This window comes from Schistocerca cancellata, chromosome 7 (genome assembly GCF_023864275.1).
Source record: "Schistocerca cancellata isolate TAMUIC-IGC-003103 chromosome 7, iqSchCanc2.1, whole genome shotgun sequence".
Taxonomy (NCBI): Eukaryota; Metazoa; Arthropoda; class Insecta; order Orthoptera; family Acrididae; genus Schistocerca; species Schistocerca cancellata.
In genome coordinates, this window is record NC_064632.1 from 252,569,486 (window position 1) to 252,590,467 (window position 20,982).

The 20,982-nt window shown below is 39.6% G+C and overlaps 1 protein-coding gene across 1 annotated transcript in view; it reads left to right on the top strand.

Moving 5' to 3' along the window:
* The window catches only part of LOC126092264 (uncharacterized), a 122,999-nt gene that overhangs the window by 19,106 nt on the left and 82,911 nt on the right, over positions 1 to 20,982 (top strand). Inside the window, exon 2 of the mRNA XM_049907779.1 lies at positions 8,716 to 8,856. Within this exon, the coding sequence (XP_049763736.1) occupies positions 8,716 to 8,856 (141 nt within the window). The remainder of the gene's footprint in view (positions 1 to 8,715; positions 8,857 to 20,982) is intronic.

Here is a 20,982-nt window from a genome sequence, read left to right on the forward strand (position 1 = left end):
TGTGGTTTGTTTAAGTTATTTCTTTTACATGTTATTGCTTTCTGAAAATGATGAAAAAGGATTAATATCTTGCATTTAAATCATATACCCATTAAATAAAAACTTGTTTCTAGTGATATAATTAAGCATACAGCATAGCATGACAGAAAACGTATTATGTCAAAAATATAGAGAGTGTTCAGGTGCAAAAATGTACACACAGTCTCATAATGCAGTAGCCAAGAGTGTAGAATAGTCAAGATATTGAGATATCATAAGGAAAAATGTTAAAGTCAACTGGTGTTTGTTATATCTTAAAGATTTCGTAGTGCATACAAACAAAACAGGAAAACAATCATACATACACGAAAAAAGGAAAATGTGCACGGTCTGATATATAACGACAAGAAATGACTTTCGTGTTCAGCTTGTATGTTGTGTAGTTGATAGAAGCGAATGTTGAAGAGTTTAATGGAGAAAGAATTTGATAAAATTAATATGTAATTAGATAGAATTGCATAATTGGTCATAAAATATCTAAGTTTATCTGGAAAAATGTGCATGGTCTGATGTGTAAAGACAAGAAAAGCGACCTGCTAACCTTACCTTGTTGGGCACTTGCCAAGAAAAAATATGATAATCATCAGTAAGTAGTCACATAAAAATAATTGCATCATTGGTCATATAAAAATCAGAAAATGGCATTACAGTGTGATAAATCATAAAGTGTGTTCATTCAATAAAAGGTTTAATATTAGAGACATGGTGATTGCCCTTGCTTTTTCTGGTTCTCAAAGTTTCGACGTGCACTACATTGGGGTGAGGAATGCTGCGAATTCGATATGGACCTGCGTATATAAGCTCAAATTTACTGCATCTACTCTTTCCTCTGTTGGATAAATAATGTGTGCGTACTAATATCTTCTGTCCAATGTGAAAGTCACGCGTGTACAAACCTGTTTTTGCTGTCTTCTCCGGCGCTCTGCGGCACGTTTGATGTTGTTCAGCGCAATGTCTATTATTTCATGGTGTCGTAGTCGACGAGATGTAGGAGAGGATACTAATTCTTTAATTTTGTTAGGTGGTTCAACATTTTTCATTATAACAGTCGGAGATAGCATAGTAGATTCATTTGGTATCGAGTTAATTACATCCTGGAATGACAGTATGTGTGTATCCCAATCAATATGTTTTTTATGGCAGTATATTCTACATAGTTTACCAATTTCTTTCATTAGTCGTTCACAAGGTTTCGAAGAAGCGTGGTACCTGGATATATAGATCGGAGAAATGTTTCTAGCTCGTAACATACGTGTCCATATAGCAGATCGAAACTGTGATCCATTGTCGGAAATTACTTTCAATACATGCCCTACATGAAATAAAAAATGTTTTACAAATGCATTTGAAATCGATTTAGCAGTAGCTTTGCGTAACGGAGTGAAGGTAACAGATTTCGAAGTGAGTTCAACAGCGACAAAGATATAGCAAAAACCTCTATTAGTTCTGGGAAGCGGACCAAAAATATCTACAGCGCCCATGTGTCTCAATTTAACAGGTACAATGGGATGTAATGGAGGAATATGTGAAGTCGTATCTGACTTAGCTTTCTGGCAGATTTTACATGACGCTAAAACTCGTCGAATACGTTTCTCCATGTTGGCAAAATAACAGTTCTGTCTCAGTATAAGAAAACATTTTCTGGCTCCGTAATGTGCGTAACTTAAATGAGTATACCAAATTAATTTGTTAACAAGCTCGTCAGGAATACATAATAACCAATTGTTGCTGTCAGGGTGAGAGCGGCGAAACAGAATATTATTGCGTACGGTGTAATGATTTCTAATGGTAACATTATTCCTATCTTGCCAAAGGTGCTTAATTTCTTTCCATACGTTGTCTTTACTCTGCTCTTGTGCTATGTCTCGTAATGACGACGAAATGAAATTTTCAAATGCAACTTGTTGAATATACATGACGCTAAAATTTGCTTGGCATAAGTTGGTTCCGATGCCTTGCTGATTGTAAAATTAAATTCCTGTAAATAAAGTTTCCATCTGCTTAATCTGTCGTGTGTAAATTTAGCGGAAAGTAAAAACTGGATAGCTCTATGATCAGTGTAAACGGTCGTATGTCTTCCATAAAGAAAATGCCTAAATCTCGTAAATGCCCATACAACACATAATGTTTCAAGTTCTGTGACAGAATAATTGCATTCAGCAGGTGACAGAATGCGACTCGCAAAGGCGATGTTTTTAATTACTGTAGAACCATCTTCTTCAATTTCCTGAAAAATGTGTACGCCTAAAGCAGTGTTAGAACTGTCGGTGGCAATGGAAAAATTTCTAGTAAGATCTGGGTGTGATAAAAGTGGTGCATTCAACAAAGCTTGTTTCAGATTGACAAATTCAGAATGTGCTTGGCTATCCCAGGACCAAATAGTGTTTTTACCCGTCAATTGACATAATCTAGAGGTGTCTAAAACAGAGTAATGAATAAATTTACAAAAAAAGTTAATTAAACCCAAAAAGCTGCGTAGTTGTTTCTTCGTCGTAGGAACAGTAATGTCACGTAAAGCTTGAAGTTTTTCCGGGTCAGGCGCAATGCCTTCTGCTGAAATTACATGTCCAAGAAATTTTATAGAAGTTTTGCCAAAGTGCGATTTACTGAGATTAACTGTGAGTCCTTGTGCACGAAAAGTTCGTAACAGTTGTTCAAGAATCAGATCGTGTTCAGACCAGTTAGCTTCTGCAATAAGAATGTAGTCTACATACGTTGTGATTCTGTCTTTTAATTCTGTCGGAAGTATAGTATTCAATCCGCGAATAAATGCTGCTGAAGAAATAGATAAACCGAACGGTAATTTACAAAATTGATAACAGTCACCAAAACAGAGAAAAGCCGTGTACTTTCTGGAGAACCGGACATAGTACCAGGGACGTTGTCAAAAACTGGAGCTTGCTGTAAAAGAATTTTGCGTAGTTGCGTGCGTTCGTCGTCTGTATTTGCACTGCTCTGTTTAACTTTATCAGAAATCATCTGTATAAAGTCATAGTCGGCTTCGTCTGGAGTATTATAGTTGTGTACGTACGTATCTGTGAACAATGTGGAATGACAGTCTATGTTACGTGATGCGGAAATGACCTCTGTACGATCAATTGTTTGTTCTTCTGCAGATAAAGAGTGCTGAAATTCTAAAGCCAGTTGTACATTTTCATCCTTTAACATTAAACAGGAGTTTTGAAAGTCAATAATTGCGTCATGTTGTACCAGAAAATTCGTACCTAAAATAACGTCTGTTGTCAATAAGGGAACAATCCAAAAATCTGAGTGAAATGTATGACCTGCAATACAAAATGATAAATGTGTCTGTAATTTTACATCTACTCCTTTACCAGATACTGCTCATTTTACTTTAGTTTTGCCTAATGGTAACGCAGGATAGTTATTCTCTTTGTTACATTCGTTGAAAGTTTCCTCATTTATAACTGACATAGGTGATCCAGAATCGATTACTGCTGAAAATTTGGATGATCCAATCTTTACTTCAATGACAGGGTGGGAAATGGTTTTTTGAATAACTGGTTTTTGCTGCAAAAGAGTGTCTCGGATGTCGTCAAAAATAATAACATTTTCGTGAACTAAATTCTCTGTGTCAAAAGTATTGCTTGCGTTGCAGGAAGATGCAACCTGTACTGTATCTAGTCAAATTCTTTCTGACGTGCTGTTATTTTCGGAATGATGCTGTGGCATTTCTACTATTTGTACTGTACTGTTATTTCGTGCTGACGTATTACGCTCGGGATGATATCTACTGTCTGGTTCATTCATGATAATTTGTTGTTGCGGATGATTCTGCTGCTGGTAAGACCGACTGTTATTAAACGTACGCTGGAAATTGTGCTCATTACTTTTACGTCTGTCATGATAGTCATTACTATACGGTGCATTGCGATATGAGTTGAAATGGTGTGTTTTCTGTACGTACTGATTTCCTTGTTGCTGTGCGTTACTATTTGGTGTGGCCGACGCTATACGTGTAGGCGGCGAAACATTAAAGCTTGGTTGACCTTGCAGACTGCATTGTTGGTTAGGTATGCTAACCGGTTGGTTTTGTTGCTGTTGTTGGGAAAAACCTCTATTGTTACCAAAATGTGGTTCCTGTTGCTGATAATTTTGACGATACTGATAATTAAAATTTTGTCTGTTATTAAAGTTCTGGTGGTTGTCGTTCCTGAAGCGTCTATTAGCTTTGCTATTGAAATTGCGTGGCTGATCGTAATTGCTGTATGCTTGTTGACCTTGATTATTATATGAAAAATTTTTGTTTATGAACGAATAATCTGATTGCTGAACTTCCAAAAGCTGTAACAGATCTCTGAATGCCGAAATATTTTCTTTCTGCTGACCCGTTAAAAGTGATATTCTTAATGATCGTGGAAATTATAAATACATAATTGGATAAGTGCAGATTCACTGTATGGTTCACTTAAGTACTGGTTTTGTTGGACCATGTGTTCAAAAAACTGCGTGACAGTGGAAAAATTTGAGTTCTCATAATTCGGTAAACTAATTAACTGATCCTTGATTCCGCGCTGTGTCGTCTTCGACCAATACGCTGACAGAAAAGCATTCTGAAATTCTTCTACCGAATAGCATTGTCTCGCGATCGGTCTCATACGAGTTGCCGGTTCGCCTTCCAAAAAACTGCAAATAAATTCAAGTTTGTGTGTTACGGGCCAAGTCGGTGGAAAAGCAAAGCTAAATTGTTGTATCCAATCCAAGGGGTGGATCTGTGTTCTGTCATTTTTAAATACTTTAAATTTTCTCACGGATAGAAAATGCTTGTAATCGAAATTATCGTCTCTGTATGTCTGAACAGGTTCAGGATTGTATGAGAATCTATTTGCCTCTGACTGTTCGGAATCTAACTCACGTATTCTCTGTAAATTACCTAAATTATACTGGCTGTGTGAGTCTGACAAATGTTCGGAAAGTGGCGTATGCTCTGATGTATTAAAAGCTGAAACATTTTTCATCTCTGTCACTTCGTGCTGTAAAGTTGACAATTTTCTATGTAATGTATTATTGGACGAACCTATCCCACTGATCGTCTGCTGTAAATGTTGGAATTCGGGTGTTTGATTAAACGAAATCGGTGAAGTATCGTCTGATTTGCTGTCATTATTACTTTCAATAACGTCAATACGACTGGCCAATTCATATTTTTCAGTCAGTATTTTTACCTGATTATCGTTTTTAGTGTCACAAGCATAATTTTTTTTGTATTTTACGTGTGGTTTTGTTCAAATTTTTAACGTCTGCTTTGATGGCATCGGTATCCTGTATTAGTTCCAACTTTTCAAGTCTGTTGGTCATTGTCTGAAAGTCTAATGTGTGTGTGTCTGTTTTTGTTTTAAGATCGGAGATTTCATCATGCAATTCGGTGTTCAACTGTTTGATTTCGTCTGATACTGTAGCAATATTGTTGTCTACATATGTTTTTGCTTTCGTAAACAATTTACGCTTATCTTCCTGTCTCTGTGCAGTACTTGTTTCCATGACAAAGCAACACTTTATTCTGTTCCTGTATAAATTTACGGTAACGCGTTTCACTGTTTTGTAGGTGGTGATTAAAACGTTCGTCAATTTGGTTGTTATGTTGGTCAAATTTCGTGTCTGCTTTCGCATCCAGTGTGCGTGAAAGTTCTGCTGACATTAATTTAAACTCGTCGCGTAACTGTGTTGCGTTTTCAGAACATTGTTTAGCGACTGCACTAATTTCATCTCTAAGTAATTTAGTTGTGGCTGCATGTGTATTATTTAATTCTTGAGCCACAGATCTAATTTCTTCACTACTGCTCCTAGCACAAGCCTTAATTTCCTCACGTAATTTTTCTTTAGTATCATGACATTGCACGGCAACGGCTGTAATCTGTTCACTAAGTTGTTTGTTCTGTTCATTTAGGTTGTCGTGTTTTTCATCCACCTGTTTGAAATTTTCATTAAGGTTGTCTTGTTTTTCATTAAGTTGTTTGAAATTGTCGTCTTGTTCTTTCTTAGACTGTTTGAGATTTTCATTAACTTGTAGCATTAATGCTATAACTCGATCCATGCGAAAATTAGCTACTGTATTCTCTGTGATGTGTGATGATGTATTTGTATGTGTCACGTTTTGTATAACCATTTGGTCATTCTGTGATTCACAAAAAGGTTTGCCCATCGGATGAGCACTGTTGGTCGCAAAATCGGAATCAAATAAATTTGACGTACTTTGAGTATATTGTTCACCTTCGTTAGAAACAATTATTTGTTCACAATTCAAATTTTGCAAACCGGGTGTGTGAAACTGAGCAGTGTTCATTGTAACGGAACGTGCCGCGTCATCAACTGTTACATTTACTGTGGACATCATTGAATTTGTTTGTTCATCATTAGGATCAAAATCATTACTAGTGATCGGCATGCACTGATTATCTGTAATCAGGGAATTATCACTATTACACTGAGTGTCGCAAATTTAACCTGGTAAATTTTGGACAACAGCAGTGCTGCGTCATGGCCCTGTAAGATCATTCTGAATAAAAAGAGGAAAAATTCTTACCTCAATAAAGTCGCCGAATATATCTGCTCTTACAATAAATTTTTCCGGCACAGCTCTGTGCAATGCTGGCCGATAGATTGGTCATTTGTGAAAGGAAGCAACTGATTTTCTTTTTTTTTTCTTTTGCAACAATCGTAAAGATCATGGATTGGAGAAATTAGTAAATTCTTTAAATTGAAATGAATGCTTGTTAAAAAAATTACTTTATATGACAAAGATTATTATTAGGACATTTTTAAAACATTTACGTGGGAGTTTAGATAACATTACTAGATATGCGCGAGGCTGTTTTTTACCTTATACAATAATACTCAGGCTCCGGCATCGCTGCACCGCGGCCGACCAGCCAACACGATACACCATACCAGACCAGAGCAGACTCCAGACAAGCGCAGACTAGCAACAACTTACTGCTACAGCTACACAGTTCCTACTGCAGTCAACACTGGTCTCTGGTCAGCGATTCTCTTATACCTTGCATATCGCAGGCAGCGCATGAGCAATACATCGAAATTACATCTGCTCGGACCTCTTACATAAAATTACATCTGCATTACATCTGCTCGGACCTCTTACGAGGTCCTCAACCAGGGATGGAGTAGGGGACCTCCCTGGCTACTACAACGGCCGAGATTACTTCTTGATCTGGCTGCTTACAAGAAGTATTGTACCACGGACCACCTTTTTAAAATTAGATTTACTGAGATTTTAGACCGCCATTCAGATTTTACTACTGTTTACACGGATGGGTCTAAACAGGGGGATTTTATGGGCTGCTCTGCTGTGTTTCCCGATACTGTCCGTAGGATAGGGCTCCAAGAGTAGTTCTCAGTTTACTATGCAGAACTGTTTGACATTCTGAAAGCATTAGACCATATGCGACGACATCATGGCAAGAAATTCATCATCTGCTCCGATTCTCAAAGTGCTCTTGAACCGATGTACCCAGCAGATCGGATGGTGCAAGAAGTGCAGGACGCACTCCTGCTCTTGCAAAAGCAGGGTAAGGATGTAATTTTCTGCTGGGTTCCAGGGCGCATAGGAATTCCTGGAAATGAACTTGCAGACGCGGCTGCCAAGGAGGCTTGCTCCATCCCACCCCCTGCTCGCTGTTCCGTCCCCCTGTAGGCAATAACATCATTCGTGACTGGGAAGGTCATGCGTTGGTGGGAGGCTCAGTGGCTGGAAGTGAGGGAAATAAGTTGCGAGCGGTGAAGGATTCTGTGCGACCGTGGCTTACCTTCTTCCGACAACGACGAGCTGAGGAAGTAGCCCTTACACGGCTTCGAACAGGACATTTTCCATTGACACATGGTTTTCTGTTACGTCGTGAGGAGCCACCAACGTGTCAGACATGTGGGACACAGCTGTCGATACGACATATTTTAACTGAGTGTGTTTTATATGCGGGTTTGAGGGAAGATTTAAGTTTCCCACCAGACCTGACCTCTATTTTAATTAATAATAATGCGAGTGTGGTTAGATTTTTACGTTTTTGTGTGATGTCTGGACTTCTGCCCAAAAATTGGGATTCATATCTTAATGTGCTGTAAAGTGGTTTGGTCATCCATTATTTGTAAGTGGTCACCCAGCCACAGTTAAATTATTTTTACCTGTTTTGTACTGGTATTTTATTTTTAGTTTAATCTACCTGTTTTGATGTGCTTTGTCCAATCTTGAAATTTGAGCATTTACAATTCTCGCAAAGATCGGCTCTGAATTGATCCTAGTTTAACAGATCTTGGCTGCACTCGTCAACATTTATTTTGAGAACGGGCGCGGTTAACCACGTTGTTGTGCGCCCTAAAACACTAATCATCATCATCATCATCATGAGTTAGAACGTCGGTTTCACTCCAGTCCCTGTCGTCAAACATCATCACCTTCTCTAGTTCCGGCTATTGAGGAAGAATAAGCTGTCATTCCTCCACAAAGATTCAGACAGATGACTGAAAGTGTCCCCAGCGGAGTTCAAGTCTTAATAAAGACAAAGGGTTGACACAGTCCACATTAATGTCCACTGATAGGTGTCTGGGTGCTTCTGATCAGATATTGTATTCATTCTGAATTTCGCTATATTGCTACAGTCATTGCTGCGTTTTAACTTGCCTGGTTGTGGGTCCGTGTTGCAGGTGACAGCGTCCCAGGTCGGCGCGTCGCCAGCCCACACGTGGCTGAGGGACTTCCTGCTGCAGCTGGGCCACGTGCTGCCGCTGGCAGACTCCCCGTGCAGCCAAGCTGGGGAGACTGTCTGTGCTCCGGGCTGCTCTGGGGTAAGGTGCCACTAAGCTCCATTTATCCTACTGGGGTCGAGAATCTCTTTTCTGCCTTCCATTTGCCTCAGAGTACACACAGAGGCCCACGGGCCGAAACCGGCCCACGATGGCCGGTAAACCGGCCCGCGTTAGCTGGCCGGACATCCCCGGTATGTCTGGACTTCTGCCCAAAAATTGGGATTCATATCTTAATGTGCTGTAAAGTGGTTTGGTCATCCATTATTTGTAAGTGGTCACCCAGCCACAGTTAAATTATCCCATCCTGTAAACTTGGAGTAATTCTGAGAGTGCTTAGTCTCATAATGACGTTTTGTGTTGTATTCTTTCAAGACTGATATTGCTTCATTGCAAATAATACACACTGATTTGTTGCTAGACTCCACCACGAAATATTGACATCCCCACTGCTCTTTAAAAATTCTACATTCACTGTCAACCTTTCGTTTCTTTTCCATGCTTGCATAGAACTGCACAAAAGATTGTAACCTGAAAATAAAATTATGCTATTTTATACTAATAAAACTAGGTAGTAGTCTGCCTAAACAAAATGCAATGAATTTATTTTTCAGGTACTTTTATCACTAAATTAAGTACTCACAATTACACTGTAGTTCCACTAAAAATACAGTGCAAAAATACTCAAGTCGTGCTATACGTATTTAGATTTTCAGATTTTCCTTGTCTCTTCGAATTCAGACTTTGAATTGTCCCACACTTCGTCGTCTCACCTACTAGTACAACGCATAAAACACTAAAAAAACTCGTGAGACACTCGCAACATAGACACAATCACGCAACAGAACTATCAAATATATGCTCTGGTTCTGCTACTCGCTACAAGACTACATAACTAAACTCATTGTTGCGCCGCTTGAAATAACAATGCGTTGACATACTCTACCTCTGTTACGTCTTGCAGTAATAGTGTTGCTAACAATGATTTTGAGATTTCGTTAACTTTACAGGACGCTTTCGTGAAGAATGTGCAGTGACATACTTTTTTGTCGGTAAAATTCGCCAGAATAAAATACGCCAGAATTTCGGTCAGGTACGTCCACCAATCAAAATTATGTAATTAAATAAAAATCGTAGTTCGTTTCACACTATTCCCACAACCTCAGATTTTTGCGATTTCATGTTTCCTTTAGCCTTACATTACGGTCATCATAGAGTGCTGGGGTGCTTTAATCCCACTAGGTAGATCTTGGCCCTTATGACTTCGTGGAGGAGTCAATGTGGCCCGCGGACTAAAACGTTTGGAGACCCCTGTCCCAGTGTATGCATTGATTTCATCAAATAGTTTTGTGGCCAGTTTGACGCTGTCGTACACTGATTTCCTGTGCGAGTAACTTAATCCGTCGAAATACGGGATTTTCAGAATGATTCATCTGATTTCACGAGCCTATACCTCCCATATCAATGAAGATAAAAGCTTTGTAGCCCTGTGTGCAAGTTAAAATTTGTCCCAAATTCCTAGTTACAAAAGAATCGAATTTTCAATGTTGTATCTATTATACGCAGACATGTACAACCTTGGGGCACTGTTTTACAATTACCTTTAGGATCAAAGTTTTCATTTACCTTTCACAAATGATGTCACTGCTCCACTGGAGATGCGATGTGCTGTGCTACAGAAAGATATCCTGGGCAAATGTGAAATTATTTAAGTTCTTTCTAGCCAGCAATGAGCCAAACCGAGACAGGCTCGCATGTCGTGGAACAATCAGAATGACAAACAGCTTGAGAGCTGACACTGGAAATAGCATAGCACACAATGAAAGCTTTTGCTACACCTTGCACCAGCAAAAAGTCTGAATCTCGAATTCAGCAACGTGAACTCACTGAAGAGGGAACATAACGTCATTCTGACAGCACGGCAAGGTGCCACAACAACGATTAAATCTTTCACAAGAACGCTTATCAGCCCACTGGCATGACGGAAAAGTACCGAGACGTGGAGAAGAATGCCGATGAGCCTGAAAAACTAGGCCACATTCAGTCATCCCCAGCAAGATGTCACGTCATTGCCTCAAAAGGATAACTACAAATACCCAGGTTTCTGACTCTTCTCCCATTCAGTTGCAGTAAGCGTCTGTGATTTGCTGCCTATAATCCCCCACATGACTTCTACTTTCTAGACTGCAGCGAGCCTGGTCTAGTCTACTGAAATGGACTACTGTGAGCTGCCAGCCCCGCATCCGCTAATGAGAAGACCTGCAGTCACCTACCACTGTCTTGCTGGGAGGCAGACTATAGTGTTTGGCGAACTGTCAACATGTCGCTGTACCGTGAAGGCGCAGTAGTGCTGGACTACACAGCCCTCCACTGATGGAGAGGCTATGTTGTAATTCTGCAGCACCACCTTTGTCTCATGCATGGCGGCTGGAAATTACAGGACCATATCGTTAACGTCGATATGCAGCGGGATTTTAGAACATATATTGTGTTCGAACATAATGAATTACCTCGAAGGAGACGGTCCCTTGACACACAGTCAACGTGGCTTTAGAAAACATCGTTCCTGTAAACACAACTAGCTCTTTGTATTCACATGAAGTGCTGAGTGCTATTGACAAGGGATTTCAGATTCCGTATTCCTGGATTTCCGGAAGGCTTTTGACACTGTACCACACAAGTGGCTCTTAGTAAAATTGCGTGCTTATGGAATATCGTCTCAGTTATGTGACTGGATTTGCGATTTCGAGGTCACAGTTCGTAGTAATTGACGGAAAGTCATATCTATATAAACGATTTCGGAGGCAATCTGAGCAGCCGTCTTCGGTTGTTTTCAGACGACGCTGTCGTTTATCGACTAATAAAGTCACCAGAAGATCAAAACAAACTGCAAAACGATTTAGAAAAAATATCTGAATGGTGCGAAAAGTGGCAGTAGACCCTAAATAACGAGAAGTGTGAGGTCATCCACATGAGTACTAAAAGGAGCTCGCTAAACTTCGGTTACACGATAAATCAGTCTAATCTAAAAGCCGTAAATTCAACTAAATACCTAGGTATTACAATTACGAACAACTTACATTAGAAAATCACATAGAAAATGTTGTGGGGAAGGCTATCCAAAGGCTGCGTTTTATTGGCAGGACACTTAGAAAATGTAACAGACCTACTAAGGAGACTGCCTACACTACTCTTGTCCGTACTCCTTTAGAATACTGCTGCGCGGTGTGGGATCCTTACCAAGTATGACTGACAGAGTACATCGAAAAAGTTCAAAGAAAGACAGGACGTTTTGTATTATCGCGAAATATGGAAGAGAGTGTCACAGAAATGATACAGGATTTTGGCTGGAAATCATTAAAAGAAAGGCGTTTTTCGTTGCGACGGAATCTTCTCACGAAATTCCAATCACCAACTTTCTCCTCCGAATGCGAAAATATTTTGTTGACACCGACCTACACAGGACGGAACGATCACCACGATAAAATAAGGGAAATCAGCGCTCGTACGGAAAGATATAGGTGTTCATTCTTTTCGCGCGCTACACGAGATTGAAATAATAGAGAATTGTGAAGATTGTGAAGGTGGTTCGATGAACCCTCTGCCACGCACGTAAATGTGATTTGCAGAGTATCCATGTAGATGTAGATGCAGATGTAGATGTTAATTTGAGCACTCTCTCTGATGAGCAGATGTGAGGCCTAGTAAGAAGGAGTCGACGACTTGTAAAATGTCACAGCTGTATGAGCTATGTCTGGCAGTCGCTGGACTGGAAACCTGCACGATTTTGCACTCGCTATGTGCAGGCCTGTACCAAGAGCACGGTGAAGTAGGCCTCTGCCCATGATGCAGGCACCGAGGGGGCGCAAAATCTGGCCACTTAAAAAAATGCGGCTTAAAAAATAACTGGGAGAAGTACGTGAGCTGTCCTACCCTTCAGGTTCCTGTCTAAAGGAGAGCCGTTTCCCTGCGCCGGCTACTGTGAACGCACACCGCTGTCATAGTATCATCTCTACAGCGTCATTTTGTCCAGGCAGCATCATGAAGGAACGACTGCTACCGAAAAGACGTCTACTGCTGTAACACGGACTTGTGGCAGCAGTGCACTTGGTTCACAAAGCTCCCATCTACACAGTTCGCTCTTGTTCACCAATGGAGCTTTTGCTGCTATTTCGCTACAGTATTGAAAGATCTCAAACGTTGGCGAGCTTACACTGAAGCAAATATGGTGTTTGTCTGAAGGATCCGATTTTTGCCGACTTAGGGCAGGAACGTGACAGTTTGAGCTAGAATGCTTTAAAGAATTTAGCAGAATAATAGGTGCTAGAGAAAATAGATTACCCATGTATCAAAACATTTCACCTGATTCTAGTTTCCTGTCGGTAAACATTTTAAAGGAAAGCACTGTATCTTATTTTGAAAAATATGCACTTAATTTTGGCGTCAAATATAACGGAGTTATTGATATAGCTCAACTAGTTAACGTACTCGTAATAGCTGCATTGAAGTTCTAGATGAAAGAGAAGATTAAGAGTATAGAAACGGATCCCGATTTGGGTAGTTTGAAGGTTTTCAAAGTATGGGTTAGGAGATGCTTGTCAGAACGTCGAATTAGCTTTGTCAGGGTCTGTAGCGCCTTGGGTGAAAGCAAACTGTTAACTTTGACATTTTGTCCACAGTGTACAGCACAGCTATTAAACTTGACTTCAGTGCCTTGATCAGAGTTTTCTGCGCTTAAAACAAAGAAATGTGAAGCAAATTGTGATGCTCCATAATTATTGGAAGGGATATTGCCTAACTCCGCATTAGATTTCTAATAAGTAATGTAGGCATTATTGATCATTCATAAAGAACAAATAAAACCTGTTAATTATTGTTGTTGTTATTATTTACTTGTGGGCCCTGTTGATACCCAGTGCTTCTAAATTCCTTCTTCTGATTTTCCATATATCTCTCATTCTCTCTCCATGTCATATTTTTCTTTCTTCAGTTCACTTGGTTCCTCATTCTACCCAACAGTCTGCCTTGTGACTGAACAGATTCCTGTCTGCTACTTCCACTGCTTCTGTCTCGATTTTCGTAACGTACTTTTTAATATATATCGTCGATTACCGCAAACTGCCACGGACGCGGTTATTTCATCAAAAGATCCACCGAATTTTTAATAGAAAACCCTGCATTATTTTATCGTCTTTCTTTGTGAGATAAACTCCTGGTGAAAGAACTAAAGCTGACGTCAAGCCTGTCTGATAAAAAAACTAATGGGAAATTTGTAAGACGTTTCCAGACGTTATGCTGGAATTCGAAATCGGGTTTTTTATTTTCACTCTGCACTATTTGGAATGGATAATAACGGTTTTGAATGGCATAAGTGAGGAATAGACAAAGAGAGTCTTCAAAATATCCTTTCGAAAGCAAAAAGCATAAAAGTTACATTTCACATATCACAGCAGCTGTTAAATATCATCAGGTAGGTACAGTAAGAACTGACTATGCTGGTCCAGCAGCAACAGGCTGGAAGCTTTGAAACACAGTAACTAGAAGGTTGGTCGAAACAGAAGTATAACGAAGAAACTTATTTAGACTATCTGCTTTTTAACACAGTGAGAGTTAGCTCTTCAAGGTCATGACACATCTGAGGTGTCAGTAAATAAAGGAAATTATTTACAACTTTTGGATTTCTTGGCGGAAGAGGACCCATACTTGAAAGAGAAAGTACCTTTAAATACTCCATCGGATGCTAAATGATCTGACATTACAATGAATTCGTAGCTTTTATTACGAATGTTATTAACGAACAAATGTCATGTGAATTTAAAAATAGACCCTTTTATATCAGTACAAGACGCCGATGCAATGGATGTCTCAACTAGAAAACAAATGAGAGTAATTTTTAGTTTTGCAAATAACGAATCAGGAGATATACAAGAGAGATTCGTAGGGTTTTGTGATGTATCCAAAGGACAACGTGCACAAAGCATAGCCACCGTTTTGTTGCAAGTGCTAAGCAATTGGAATACCGATAAAAACAAATTAGTATCGCAAATATACGATGGCTGCAGCGCAACGTCAGGGATAAATTATGTTGTCCATTCTCTTGTGAAACAAGCGTATCCTCATGCTGTCTTTATCCATTGCTACGCACATCAATTGCACTTAGTCCTCCTCCATGCCTATAAAAGAATTATGCAAGGAGAATTTTTTGTGAGAAACCTATCACCATTTCACTCATTGTTTAGAGATTCAAATAAAAACAGTGAGCTTTTGAGGAAAAGTGGATTTAAACTACAAAATCCGTGTGAAACAAGGTGGAATTTTCGTTCACGCGCCGTACAAACCATTATTCTTCACTATACAGACCTGAGGGTAGTATAATGATGTGATAAATAGAGAAGGGTGGGATGACAGCTCCTTCCATCAGGCAAGTGGCCTAAATAGTATACTGGATGATCAAACTTTTATTTTTCTACTGCAGCTACGCAATTCGATTTTTCAATGTACAAGTATCTTGTCTGACATCTTGCAAAGTAAAACATTGGACATAAACCGCTGTAAGGTCGAAATTGAAAACTGTATTAAGGCCGTTGAACGACTAAGATGTGAGGAAGTTATTCTGAAATGCGTAATGGAATATAAGAACTTTATGAATTCACCAGGAGTATCTGAAATTAATTTTAACGAAATAGAGGCAAGTATTCGGGGATGGAGAAGGCTAGCATTCGAAATAACTGACACAGTAGTAATAGTAGTAAACATGGAAACTAGATTCCAAGACTTGCATGAAACAGATTTTGCAGAACTTGTAAATGAGAAAAACGTCTCACGTTATAGTAGGCCAAACAATTTCTCGATATGTGAAGTTGAAAAGCTACTTAAAATATATCCTTTCTTTGACACTGACAAACTGAAAGAAGAACTAACCTTTATTTACAGCAGTGAGAATAACGTCTAAAGCCTCAGGGCCTCCTTAAATCATTGTAAACAATGGATTAAAAAACGTTCTCTGAACGTGTGAAAGTACTGTAGTTAGTTTTTGCAGTTCCCACAACCTCTGCGTCTTGTAAAAGAAGCATGAGTGCATTAAAACGCGTTAAAATCTACCTTCGCAACATAAAGACAAATGACAGACTCTCAAACTTGGCGATTTTGGCTGTAGAGAAGGAAACAATGAAATATTCAATCAAAGTGCAGTAGTTCATATCTCGAGCTGTCGATATTTACGTCCAGAAAAAGGACAGGAGAATAGAACTAATTTATAAAAAGAAGTAACTATGAGATACTACGTGCTATATTTTTATTAATGTTTAGTTTAAATTTTTATGCTTTTATTTATAACAAATTTCTGTAGTAGTTACAGTCTTAGTGGAAATATGTAACTAAATAATTTTTTCAATGTTTCTATTTTACAATTTTTTGTCTTAAGATTCATTTCTTCTTTCGATCTTCTTAATTCTCAGACTACCCTAAAAAAAAATTCACGCTTTATCACTGCACAGATATACCGTACACTCAACGTGAAGAACATCCGTTCCTCGAGGAACATCGATACTCTAGTCCATTTCATTCCACACACGAATCACAGGTCTCCATTTGCCGAATCGACAACTTCAGATATACGATGTTCAGCTGTTGCAGAGTAGCTGTCATATGTGGGACAGAGACTCTATTTTTTCTGTACCCCACAGAAAAAGAAATCGCGAAGTCTGAGGTCTGGTGATCTGGGAGACCAAAGGCAATGAACAATATTTTGTGAATGCGTCTTGGATACACGCGACATTATCATCAGACGTGTGTAGCCGACCAGTGCTCTTCCCTCTGCATATGCAACCAACTTCAAAGAATTTTGTATGCCAGTCAAAAGTCTTCTTGTGCAGAGGCAGTTTTTGCTGAATCGACGGTGGAATGCACGTTGCACTTGAGCAACGGATTGACTTCGCGCAATTTTCAATACACAAAATGATTACTCTTGTGGTGTAGTTGTCATGTTGGTACAAAGAAACAGCAGTGCAGCTGTGGTGAAGCTTTGAACCTTCCTCTATCCAGTGACAGACACAAAGAGTTTCTATCTTTTGTAGGTTGTCTGTAGAAAACAACTGAAATCTGTTCTTTCTTTCTGAATCACCTGGTACATCATACTGAAACCAGTGTACAGTAGCTCCAAAACAAATACAATACCGTTTTACTTTAATTTTTTTCAGAAAGTTTATATTACTTGTGATTTATTTAGTACAATGATACATTTTATTTGTTGCGTGTAATTCTTTTTATCAACTGAGTTCAAATTAAACAATATTTTTCAGTTATAAAAATAGCTAAACCTGTGTAGAAATAATGCGGAAATACAGTCATTTTACTAAAATTTGAAACTCCTCTAGATGTTCTTCCATGTTTGCAATTTAAAAATGGAGTTGTTTCGAAAATCCACCTTATGCAAACACAATTAGTTTATTTTTTTATATTTACCCATTAAGACATGTTTCTACACCTATGTGTCATCTTCTGTGGGTCGAATTTTTATTTCTGTAAAATACAATATCAAATTTATAATAATTTAACAGTTGCAGGCCTAAGAATTACAAAATATGCAATTTGCTTTTTTTTGGTTTAGACGCTCACATTAAAATTACATCGCTGAATGAACTGGATTTTTATGAAACTTCCTGGCAGATTAAAACTGTATGCCGAACCAAGACTCGAACTCTGGACCTTTGCCTTTCACAGGCAAGTGCTCTACCAGCTGAGCTACCCAAACACGACTCATGCCCTCTCCTCATAGCTTTAGTTCTGCCAGTACCTCGTCTCCTACCTTCCAAACTTCACAGAAGCTCTCCTGCGTTGGAGTCTCTGTCTGGCACACAGTTTTAATCAGCCAGGAAGTTTCCTATCAGCGCACACATGGCTGCAGAGTGAAAATCTCATTCTGCATCACTATGCACCGTTTTTTTTGTGCTCTTTTTCGTGGTTTTTTGACTGCATGTCATCTGCAAACTAGCCATGAAGAAAATTATTGCATATTTGTGAAAAACTGTTTCATAGTGATAGGTTTTGTGCGTTTCTGTACTTACATTTTCCGTCCTGCTTCATGTCTTTGATTGGTGTCTCGATCAATTGCTGTTCATGACATTGTTTCCAGGCAGTTTTTCACGAAATTTTCCCTCAGTACTTCATCTCTCATGCGCTTTCAGAAAACGTGGCGAAACATGATATGAACAGACGCATATGACTCTATACTCAGCGAGAGGCGTTATGTTATTGTAGTTGTTCATTTGTTCATCGTTGGTCTTGTGTTCGTTGTGGCACTAATTTTGAATGTTTCGTCAGAAACTGTGTGGTGTGGCTGCTGGGAGAGGGCAGTATATGTGTGTATGTGTGTGTGTGGAGTAAAATCGAGAGCTGGAAAGCGGGTTGGGTAGGGAGACAAGAAGTTTTTTGTTGTTCTTTTTTACTGTTTGATTGTCATGTTTTATGTGTGGAGGTGCCTTTGTATAGTTCGTTGAGTGTTTTGTTGCACAGTGTTGTATTTTCATTTAGAAAACTAATTGCGTTTGCATAAGGCGGATTTTCAAAACAACCCAATCAGAAATATAGTTTACAGGTCGATGGGGAGGGGGAGAGGGCGAGGGGCACAGATTGGGCAATAATACCAAGGGTACAGGGTCACCTCGCTACTGCTCTGGCTATGTGAGCTGTCGTGGTCTAGCGAACGGCTTCGATAGATCACTGAGACAGATGAGTCAGCACGTTCTAAATCAACCCGCTGTGTCCACTGCCCTCGCCACTGCTGCGGAGAAGATGATTCAGATGCAGACCTTAACTACTAAGTGTACGATTCGTTAGTGCCGTTTCATTATCGCACAGAGTGCTTGACTGGCCTTCATCACCCAACTCCGTGCTTCGTCATCCTACAACCATAAGGGTCCTAGCCCCTGCCCCTTTTTTATTGGTGTCAGAACTGGCTGCCAGCTCAGGACCTGAATAACAGTGGTACCTCGCCTAGAGACTGTTCATTCTGCCATCGTCGTCATCGTCCAAAATTCCAGATGACGCAGTGTGGTGCAATGAGTGAGCATTCTTCTGTTGGCCTTCCAGGTTGTGTTTATTCTGTGTGGCCATTTCACGTAGTAGCGACATCAATAGCACTCTCACAGTGACATCTGTTAATCCGCAGGCCTGCAGACGTCGTTATTCACAGGAAATTGTAAAGAAAAATATTTAATGCCAGTGAGATGTAAATTTTCAAATTTGTCAGGACTTCAGTTACCATGCACTAAGTCAGTGCCAGCTGCATATGACATTCGTAGACGTTTTGGTCCGTTGACACAGGACTGTTTTGAGAAATACTGGGCTATTATTCAGTGTAAAGCTAAGTTAGTTCATTGTTTTGTGTGTATTATAAGTGTAGTTCTTCTTGTCTTTCTGTTACTGTAACGATAGTTGTAGAATACTAAAAAATGCCAGAAACACAAGCAGATGTCACTTTCTTGGAAGAGATAATGCTGTTTTTAGCAGTTAATGTTCAGCAGAAGAAATACAATGAGGAATTACGTAGGCAAGTTGAAGTGTTGCAAGTTGTACAACAGCAGGTACAGCCGGAATCAGGAGAAACAAAACCAGTATTGAGTGTAACCCTTCCTTCTATGGCTCAGTCAGCAGTGGACATCAAAAGATTTTCCAGAAAGACAGTGGAGGATGGATCTTCATTCATTAATATGTAATAGCTACTGCAACATTGAACAGTCGACCAAATGAAACATGCTTACCTATGGATAACTTATGATTAGTTGGTGAGGCTAAAACACATGTGATGTACCGTGGAGCACTTAGTAATGCAGAAACGTTCCAAGAGCTAGCTGATTGTCTGCGCTACTGGAAACAGAATAGCACGAGATTGTTCAGGGAAAAACTAAGCAGTTTACTGCAGAAGCCCAGTGAGTCAGTGGACTCCTTCTCAGGTAGAACATGTAGGACTAATGCACAACCGTATGAGCTAACATGGAGTGCAGGAGCTGATGCACTCACCTTGCATGAAGTTGAGAATAGGACTTTTGATGTCTTCCTATCACGGGTATCCCCGTTAACTGTTATGCAGAACCAGGCTGCAGAGTTCATCTGATCTGACCACGGCTATTAGGATCGCCACACAGTTGAAAAAAACCAATATTGCTACAAAACGGCGGAATGACCATCGGGTCATCGATTCCAAAGTGAGGGCACAGAGGTGTGGACGTATGAGTGCTCTGCAAAAGCAATGCCAAAGTATAGTGCGGTCAAGTTGATCATAAGGCATGAGAGTGCAGTTATAAGAGGCAGGGAGAACGGCACCAGAAGAAGTATCCTCAAATGCAAACGGGAATGCATCTCACATCAGAAATAATTCACAATAAGAGATAATATTGCACAAATGTATGCAAAGACAGAATGCTGCTTGTGGGTTCAATTCAGGGCAAGGAATGTAAGTTTTTAGCGGACACAGATGGACAAATGTCAGTCGTTAGTCTGGACCTCTTAGACAGGAAGAGACTCAGGTCTCCATGTTACATGTTATGTAGGGTAGGTGACAATGATGAGAAGGCTTTGCGACAACACTGCTTGCCTTCAGCATTGGAGCTGTTTTTGGGAGCACATGGAAGTTTTGCCGCATGTTTGTGAAAGTCGTTCTACAATCATTGGACCAGATTTCCTTGATAAATATCATGCTAAAATCGATCTTTTGCGATAAACAGTTAAAGTCAGTGGAGCACTGTTTGACTAGAAACATCAACTACAAGCGAGACTATGTGACAAGGTGCACTGATCATGAAGTCTTGCCAACTGAACAAACATGTGTGGTAGGGATTGGTTCACATGATAATGGACCATCAAGTACAGGGAAGTTAGTTTGGATTCCTGTAGATGCCGATTAGCTGCAAGAAGCGTCGGTAAGAAATGAACAGTTGGATAAGTGCATATTTTGTGTTAAGAAGAATGGCACTTATTAGTAAAAACATTGTTGAGTTTATGGTAGCTGTAAGCCTGGATAATTTGGCATGACCGAGGTTAGCCTGCCAAAGTGCTTAATGAGTGCCATTTTAGATGTTTTGGATGAGCAAGATATTGATAGGTCATATGATGACCACAGCTGCAAGCAGACTGTTAGTGCATCTGCATTACATAACAAAATGTATAACT